Source organism: Gracilinanus agilis, chromosome X, assembly GCF_016433145.1.
Source record: "Gracilinanus agilis isolate LMUSP501 chromosome X, AgileGrace, whole genome shotgun sequence".
Classification (NCBI taxonomy): domain Eukaryota; kingdom Metazoa; phylum Chordata; class Mammalia; order Didelphimorphia; family Didelphidae; genus Gracilinanus; species Gracilinanus agilis.
Window position 1 is genome coordinate 6,573,564 of NC_058136.1, and position 9,838 is coordinate 6,583,401.

General features: G+C 41.8%; 1 protein-coding gene across 1 annotated transcript; it reads right to left on the reverse strand.

The window, feature by feature from the left end:
* Positions 1-2,819: 2,819 nt before the first annotated feature.
* Positions 2,820-4,618, reverse strand: LOC123253481 (polyadenylate-binding protein 1-like). Its single transcript, XM_044682667.1, is given in 2 exon segments — positions 2,820-3,020; positions 3,023-4,618. Coding segments are annotated over 2 exon segments (1,797 nt in total).
* Between the last annotated feature and the right edge of the window lie 5,220 nt (positions 4,619-9,838).

The following is a 9,838-nucleotide window of genomic DNA, read 5'->3' on the forward strand; positions in this document are numbered from 1 at the left end:
TTTTTTTTCATTATTTCCCTTGATATTCTTGATCTTTTGTTATTCCAAATGAAATTTGTTATAGTTTTTTCTAATTCAGTAAAGAAGTTTTTTGGAAGTTTGATAGGTATGGCGCTAAATAGGTAAACTAATTTGGGTAGAATGGTCATTTTTATTATGTTAGCTCAGTCCTGCTCCTACCCATGAGCAATCAATGGCTTTCCAATTGTTTAGATCCAGTTTTATTTGTTTGGAAAGTGTTTTGTAGTTGTTTTCATATAATTGCTGTGTTTGTTTTGGTAGATAGATTCCCAAGTATTTTATATTGCCTAGGGTGATTTTAAATGGTGTTTCTCTTTCTACCTCTTGCTGCTCTAATGTGTTGGAAATGTATAGAAATGCTGATGATTTATGTGCATTTATTTTGTATCCTGAATAGATACGATCTTTTAAATGGGCACTACAATTAAGTTAGGACTCTTTAAAGACAAGTCTTATTTATCACATGGATTTGTGGAAGATTCAGTTCCTAATGCCTAATTTGCTGATGTTGGCATATTCAGTTCAGTTCAATAGTAACTGACATGTGTCTGGCACTGTAGGACCTGAGTAATAAAAATGAAAACACAAATTCTTTGCCCTCAAGGAACTTAGGGCATATGCTGGGGATATGTGCCCTTTGCTCAAGATAAGATGGGGTTGAGGGGCAGTGTGAGATCAATGAGAAAGGCAGAGAAAGTATAGGAAAGGTTAAGAAGGCAGAGAAAACAGTTAAGGTAAGGGAGGCATGAGGTGGGCTTGGAAATCAGAAAGTCCTGAGTTATCCCTGGGAAAGTCCCTCAGCTTCTCTGAATTAGTTTTTTCCTCTGTAAAATGGAGGAAATTTTGCCCTTTGCTAAGCTTCGTGTCTAGATGCTTAACCTCACAAGGTTGTCAGGATTCAAGTGAGAGAATATACCTGCAATGTAAATACAGAAGTATTTACTAAAAAATGTTATAAGTGCAATAGAAGATTATTATTACAGCCATCCTCAGGATCATCATTTGGAGCTCTGGGCATGGGGAGAGCCTTCAAGGAGTTTTTAAAAAGTATAAGCAGTGCTCTGGGGGCTGGCCATGGGTGATATGATCTCTCTTATTCAGCATCAGGGAATACTCAGGATACATTTGAGCTGAAATTGGAATTACAGGGAGAACTCTGAAATAGATCCAGAAAATTCAGTTGGACACAGATTGTATATCGCATCCCAGAGTATCCAAATGGCTGAACCACTGTGACCCACTGAGGATTTTTGAGCTGGGGCACAGTTAGATCTCAAGATTATTGTGGTATCTGTGCAAAGGACAGTGTATGGGGATGATAACTGAACCCGGTGAAAGCAGGAGACCTGAATGTTCTATTGGTTTTCCTCAAAGAGGCATGTTTGTTGATGGGGCTAGTGGCTATATTATGCAATAAAAGTGACAGACTCTGTTGAGCTCTCAGACAAGCCTAGCATCTGTATACTTCCCTTTCCTTGTTCCCTTCTCTTCATTAAATGTAGACAGTCTGTCTTTCACCAGGGAAGTGAAGAAGAATAGAGGGAGCAGATTTTAAAAGCTCCATTAAAAACGAAATGTCCCAGGTGAGAGCTGGCTCCAAATATTCCCTACCGGATACCATCAGGTGGAGGCTAGATGACACAGCCTAATTAAATGAAGGACAGATCTTTTCAGTTCTTCTGGATTGTGTAACTTATACTTGTATCATTTTTGACTTTTTTCATTTTTGACTTTTTAAACAATTATAAGTAATTTATTATTATAATTCAGATTTATTTTAATCCCTTTGCTCAGTCATCAAACTCATCTACAAATAATGATGGTCTTGCACAGCAAAGATTTTTTAAAAATTTTTTTAAATTTTTGCGCTGTGTTGAAAATTCTTCCTCTTTCCCATTTACAAATCATAAATTGATTTTTACCATCATCCTTTTATTATTATTTCATTTGTACACTGTTCTATTCATACTATTCTTACTATATTTTTACTCTTCTTTCTCTTGTTTTGAAATCTTTCTTATTAAGTAACCTGGGAGGCCACCCATGGTGTAATTGGCATCAGAGGGAGGAAGCCCTCAGGTTCAAATCTTGCCTCTGACATTCTGACAATGTGATCTATGGGCAAGTAATTTAACTTCTAGTACTTAAGGTAATCTCTAAATCTTAAGAGGGAGTTTCCTCATCTACAAGATAACCTATAAAAAAATATCATGGAGGGGCAACTGGTAGCACAGTGGATAGAGCTCCAGGCCTAGAGTCCACAGGATCTGTGCCCAACTCTGGCCTCAGGCATTTCCTAGCTGCGTGACCCTGTGCAAGTCACTTAACCCCAGTTGCTTAGCCCCTTTTGCTCTTCTATCTTAGAATTGATACTAAGGCAGAATGTAGGAGTTTTTTAAATCACAGAGCCTAGATATAGTCCCTATCTATTTCTATAATAATAACCTGGAACCTAGTTCTAAAATGAATCTTTTGAAGTAATAAAAGTAATCTTTTGCTTTGTCTTTAAGAGGATAAAAGATTAATCTAAGGACCTGAACTTAAAGTGGCTCTGGCGTAGGTTGTTCATTTAAAAGATTTTCACACACCTTTTTAAATTTTTTTTTTTAATTTTACGTTTGCAGAGGTTTATTTTATTTTATTTTTTTTTTGCAACACTGAGTTTTTTCATATTGGGATACTTTTCTCTGAAGTAGACACATGCTCCCATTTGGCGATCCCTTATAATATTATCTTGTCTTTTTAAGTTGGTGCTCCATTGTGGCACCACTGACTTCCTTCTGGGAGACTTCTCTAGCCTAATGAGTCTGTAAGACAGTCACAGCTTCATTGACCTTGTAATGGAGAGATTCCGGTGACTCAAGCATATGAAGAATCTCTGAGTTGTCTATCTCCAGTAGCATGCCCGTGATTTTAGCAGCCAAAGTAGGATATATGCCTTGAATGATTGGAAATAGCTGTTCCCCTAATATCTGCTTTTGCTGTAGAGGAAGTGCAATGCTAGCATAGAAGCTGTTAATATGTGCCCAGCTGGCAGGGTAGAAATATATGATGATATGCTAAAAGGTTGCTCAGGATAATCGACACCAGCAACACATTTTAAGTGCTGAACTTCGGGAATAGTTGGGAGAAATGTTCCTATGGCAGGTAATGGTCTCAACAGCCGTGCTGGGGACTTAACAACCCTTGAAGTTGTCACGATTCTTGGAATCTCTGAAGTTGACCGTAGATGACTAAATGTTGCTCCAGGAATCATTGGGCAAATAGCCCTGGTTACGGTGTGGAATGAAGGAGGCCTGATACTCTGAGAAATCCAGTGGGGGCTTGATCTAAGCTGAGCCAATTGGAGGGCAGTATATAATTCTGCTTGGCTCTGACTTGGTAGAATAGGTGTCATAAAATAAGGTGAAGAACTTGCTAGGTATGGACTGAATACGGGACTAGGAATGGATCTGATGTGAGCTAGTTTGTACATGTATTGGTTTGTGAGGTGCATCCTGTGCTCCTCTTTCTGTTGGGCTAAAGATACATACAATGGCTTACTTGCTACAAGTTTACCATTCATTTCCCTGGAAGCTTTGGCAGCTTCTTTGGAAGAAGAGAAACAGACAAAGCCAAATCCTTTGCTGCGGCCATTCTCCATCATAACCTTTGCACTGGTGATTGTTCCAAATGATGAAAACTCTTTTCTTAGTTATTCATCATTAATGGTGTCATCAAGGTTCTTTACATAAAGGTTAACACCCTGATATCTGATGTGCTTGTTTTGTTTAATTTGTTCAAAATGGCGCCTGAGTTCTGTCTGTCTTTCTCTTTTTTTCTGAGCTCGACCAACATAAATTTGCTTTCCATCGAGCTCCTTGCCATTCATGTCATCTACAGCTGCCTGGGCATCTTCGTGTCTCTGAAAACTCACAAATCCAAAACCTTTAGATCTTCCACAGTCATCAGTCATCACTTTTACACTCAAAGTAGGTCCATACCTTGCAAATATTTCTGTAAGTCTTTGATCATCCATGTTTTCTCCAAAGTTCTTGATGTAAACGTTGGTATAGTCTCTGGCTTTAACTCCCAGTTCGGACTCTCTTTCTCTGCGGGATTTAAAGCGTCCAACAAACACTTTGAGATTGTTTAGAAGCATCCCATTCATTTTCTCAATGGCATTTCCAGCGGACTCTTGGGTTTCAAAGTGGACGAAACCATAGCCCTTAGAACCATTCTCATCACTGATGACCCTGCAGGACAGAATACGTCCAAAGGCAGAGAAGGTGTCATACAGGGCCTTGTTATCGATGGACTTCTCCAGGTTTTTGACAAATACGTTGCCCACACCTCTTTTACGCTGGCCAGGGTCCCTCTGGAACCACATGATGCGGACAGGGTTACCCTTGATAACGTCCAGATTCATGGTGGCCAGCACCCATTCTGCATGGGCCCGATGCTGGAAGTTCACGTAGGCGTAGCCAAGGGAGTGCTGGGTCATGGCGTCCCTGCACACTCGGATAGATAGGATAGGACCGGCTGGGCTGAACTTCTCATAGAGCATCGCTTCTGTCACATCGTAGTGGAGGTCGCCCACGTAGAGAGATGCCATCATGTTTGGGATGCCATGCCCATGGGAACCTCCAGGAAGTCCTATTGTGCCTGGGGTCAGGTCGAGCCCAAACAGCCCACCCCCACCCAGTCTGGTGCCCCCAGCCTGGGGAATATAGGCCGCCATCTGGTCACTAGGGAAGGCTGTGGAAAGGATGGAGACTAACCAGAAGCCTAAATGGTGTCCACGGCGTCCCCAGAGGTGCTGGCGTCAGAGGCAAAGAAGCTGAAGACAGCGGCAGATGACTCGCCCCCTCCCCCAGGTCCCTCCCACCGAAGCTAGCACTCACAACGTAAGCCTGGCTGCTGGCGAATGAGGGGCGAGGACGGGGCCAGAGTTGGAGCTCCGCAAGCAAAGTGCCTACAGCCAAAGGCTGTTAAGCTGCTTGGCCAGAGGGGCTGTGCTAAGAACAGGGGCAGGACGGGAACTGGGATGGGAGCCTGGAAGGGGCTGTTGCTATAGACAGGGTCAGGTCTGGAAAGACTCTGAGTGTCCAGGGAGCCACTTCATAAGGAGTTGGTTGGGAGACTGTCATAAAGGGGTGGGGTGGTGTGTCACAAAGGCCTCTGCTTGTGATGTCATGACTATGGCGGTACAGAGGACTGTGAACAGATTAGTTTGCCCTCCTGTGGACTGTGCAAAGATTTAATAAATGTCTGTGCCTTCTCTGGGATGGGGTTAGGTTCCATGTGTTATTGTATAAAGACCCTGGGACCATAGCACTAGAGCTGGAAGGGATTGTCCTCCAAAAAGATTTGTAAAAGTTTGAAATTACACCACTGGGGAGTGCCATGTGTGAGAGAGAGAGAAAGAGAGAATGGATTGCTCAGTGGTTTTAATATGAATTTCTTTGATTACTAGTTGGCCATTTTCTTCAAGTTAACATTTTGTGTAGCCTTTTAGAAAAAACGTCTTTTTGCGTCCTTTAATCAACTACTTATTGTGGACCTAGAGTTACCATTCTAACCTTGTACCAATTCTTTAATTTAGGTTTCAAGTTTTTGTCTGTCATATTTGCCATCCATTTCCCTCAATCTAAATTTCTTTTAATTATATTGTTTGCTGTAATGACATTTCTTCTTTAATGCAGTCAAATACATTTATCTCATCCCTATTTGCTGTTTATTGATTTGGGGGAAAATAACTCTTCACGATTGAAATAGAAACATAGTTCAGCTTTTTCTGTCCTTTTAATGATTTTGTTTTGTGCTTGGCTGTCATCCAGATGGAATTTACTGAAGTATATGGTGTGAGATGTAGGTCTAAATCCATTTCCTGCCAAATTGCCTGCCAATTTCCCCAAGTATGTTTGTTTAAAAAATGAATCCTGGGGGCCACTGGGTGGCTCAGTGGATTGAGAGCCAGGCCTAGACAGAAGGTCCTGGATTCAAATCTGGCCTCAGATACTTCCTAGCTGTATGACCCTGGGTAAGTCACTTAACCCCCATTGCCTAGCTCTTACCACTCTTCTGCCTTGGAGCCAATACATAGTATTGATTCTAAGGCAGAAGGTAAAAGTTAAAATTTTTTTTAATGAATCCTTTCTCTACTTTTTGTTTTCTACAGGTTTATGAAACCTTAGTATTTTGTATACTTTTAGTTAGAGTCTGATTTATCTCTTCTCTTCTCTTGATTGATTTCTTTCCCCCCTTGTACCATATCGTTTTAAATTTTTATTTATTTAACAATAAAAAAGTATTGTTTCCAAGGGAGAAGACTGGTAAGGGCTAGACAATGGGGGGTTAAGTGACTTGCCTAGAATCATACAGCTAGGAAGTGTCTGAGGCCAGATTTGCACCTAGGACCTCCCATCTCTAAGTCTGGCTCTCAATCCATTGAGCCACCTACCTGCCCCTACCATATAGTTTTGATGATAAATGTTTTGTAATTGTGTTTTGAAGTCTAGAATTGTAATACCACATTCATTAGCTACAATCAAATATATCACACACTCACACCATGATTTCAATTTCTTTTCCTAAAAACTAAGATGTCACCATGCTTTTCACCAGACAAAATAAAAAAGAGCCATTTATTTTGTCCAGAACCAAAAAGTTTCTTTTTACCTTGTTTTTTCTCTGCTTTATATTTTTTGCCAATTTGTTTTTCAGAATAATCAGAATCTAAAACTATTTGGCAAGGATGGAAAGGGTAAGACTTCTGGTGAATGCTTCTCACTCTTGGATGGCAAAGCAAAAAGGGTCTGTTTCTTGGGCCTCTATTGGCTACTTCACTGAGTTTTCTATTTATACATGTCCAGATCTGTGACTTGATCATGGCGTGGAAATTCCCCACCTGGGTTCCTGAGAGGTTAAGTGATGTGCACAGGGTCCCCAAACCAGGATGTCCTACCCACACTCCGGGATAGCTTTGGGCCACTGACCTCCCTGCTTTCCTTGATTTTACCAAATGGTCCATAGATAGTAACTACTATCATGTTTGGGATGCTATGTGGGTTAGCCCTCTGGAACTTGCACTGATGTATTTGAGGTCTAGCCCCCTAAAAAAAGATGGAAGATCCATTTGGCTCCTAAAGCTAAACAGTCAATGATGCCTTGGAATCCATTTGGAATCTATTTGACTTCCCTGGCCCCCTCCCCAGAAAGCATGGACAAGAGTCATCTCTCTTTTCTAGTTGGATAAAGGCACTAAGTTTGAGGTCATGTAGATTATAGTCAGGCCTTTTCTTGAATCCAAGTCTCTGGGCTTCTAATTAACCAGTAATTAAATATTTAATGAACAGTAGATGGAAGTGGAAAGAGTACCAGATGAAGAGTTGGAAGATCTGGGTCCAAAAGTCCTGGCTCTTGTATTCAACAGTCTCTGGGACCTGGAATGGCTTTCTTCCCTTCATGGAACCTCACTTTTCACCTCTAAAAGGAAGAGGGTTGAACAGACCTGATAATTTCAGAACTCTTCCTGCTCTGACAGTTGATGTTCTTTCTGTTAGTGCCTAGTTCTGTACTCAGAACTCTGGGAGATCTCTCAAAGGGCCCTTCTAACTACTTAATCTCTGATCGTGTAATGTAGTGACATGCCCTGCCTTTGTGTAGGTACCAGTGCAGTGAATGGAAAGCAAGACATCCATAGACTTGAGAGACTTCTGAGCCCCGAATTCAGAGTAATCACAGCCTTGATTTCTGCTGAATTTCCAAGTTCAAAGGATTCTTTCCTTTTAGTGTCCTTGGGGGAAGGAAGAAAGGGGAAGGAGGAAGGAGGAGATCTTATTGAGAGCCTGAGAGTGGGAATATCATTCTCATATCTCAAATGAGGAAACAAAATTCTGAGAAGTGGTGACTTGACCTTGACCACATTACTAAGAAAGTATTCAAGGTAGGATTCAAAACCAAGTCAGCTTGGTCCTAGGTCCAGCATGTCATGCTGCCTTCTCTCTACAATCTTTCCATCTTTCACCCATATGTCAAAAGAACCTTGCTAAAGCAAAACTCTGACACGTATTGCTCTCCTACTCCAAAAACCTGTTTTACAGTGGCTCTGGGATCAGAAGACTTGGGTTCCAATACCACCATTGATTTTACCTATGTGACTCTGAAGATGTTACTTCCCCTCTCTAGGCCTGAGTTTCTCCACCTGTCAAGTGAAGGGATAGGACCATGTGGCCTCTGAGGGCCCTTTAAACTCCAAATTTACAATCCTGTGTGTGCCTTTGAGCAAGTCACTTCATCTTCTGGGTCTCTGTTTCCACCTCTATGAGTGCAAGAGTCTGACTAGATGGCTTCTTCCAGTCCTAAACCTAGAATATTATGATGTTGTTGTCTCTTGAGTTAAGTAAGCTATTAGAGATGTCTCCCTCAGCTGTGAGGAGTTTGCAGGAAAATATTTGAATCTCCTCTCCTTTGTGTCTTCCATCCTGACTTACAGGGTAACTTGACAGTACTGAGTACCCATCAAAGCCTAAAAGTATTGCCTGATACAGCCCCCACCCCCCATTTCCTCTCTAGAGCCTAGAGATGGATGAGCTGAATTTACAAGAGCTATTTTATTAACATCAAATCACTCCTTGTTGACAGCCCTCCCCCTTTTTCTCTTTTCAAAGGAATGAACTGGACTCTTTTCAAAGAGGAGCCCTTCTGAAACTGCATAATCTCTGACACCTCTCCCTTGTCTTCTTTGGTGCTGAGAAAGGGTGTTCAGACCCCTCAAATTCCTTTGGAAGATACACTGGTTGTCATGGTAAACTTGGATAATTGGCTTCTTCTAGCTGACATTCTGTCAGCTCCCTACCCTACTGAGAATTTTGAATAGTACTTCTCTGCTTCTTACAGAACATGTTCTGGGGGAGGCAGCTGCTTCAGTAGAACTTGGGCCAGGTTGGAGATAGTCCTATCCAATACCAAAATATTTTGTCCATGGTGGTTTGGACATGATGCACTCCACTTCTGCTCTGCTCTGCATTTGTTGGCAGTCTCCTCTGCCTGGCAGGTTGCTGAGGGCTGATCTTTTTGAAGTGGGTTTAAGGATTTGGCTTTTGAAGGCTACCAAGGGAGTGGTGTCCAGTGGCAGTTGAGAAAATGCCCATGTGAGGCCATACCATAAAAAAGTTTTCACTGGCCACTGAGGCCTTTTTTGTGGCCCTCATATCATTCCACAGAGGAGGGGGCCTGGGATAACGGGATTTCCATATTGTCTTCTAGCTCCAAATCCCATGGTCCTTTTGGTTTGGCCTTTTCCTTGGCCTCACTGGCATTGATGTGTAGCAACATTTCCCTCATTGCTATAATTGTCCTTAAGGCTGGCTTTATTATAAAATGGGCTGGTAGCAATGGACAATATAAGTGACTTCCTATGGGGAAAAAGACAGACTTCACCTCCCTGGGACTTTCGCCTAGCTCTCTCGTTGAGGATGACAGTGATGATGATAATTAACATTTATGTACTGTTTTGTTATGTTATTATGTACATTTTTATTGTCATCCGAGAGCCTCATGGTGTTGTGCCATAGGCAGTGTTCAGGGTCACAGATCAGGTCACAGAGGCTCAGAGAAGTCTCAGAGTAAGAGTGAGAAGCTTCTGCCTTCTGCTCTGCCACGTGCTTCCAGAGTACAAGGATAAAGTTCCTCTGTGTTAGAATGTGGGGAATTGGCCATGGTGCTGAACCAAGAGGGCTCCATAGAACAAGAATTCAGAATCTCATGCTCCAGACACCTTCTCAGCATAACAAGGAAATCTATTCTATTGAAAACACTGTTCTGGAGAAATAGA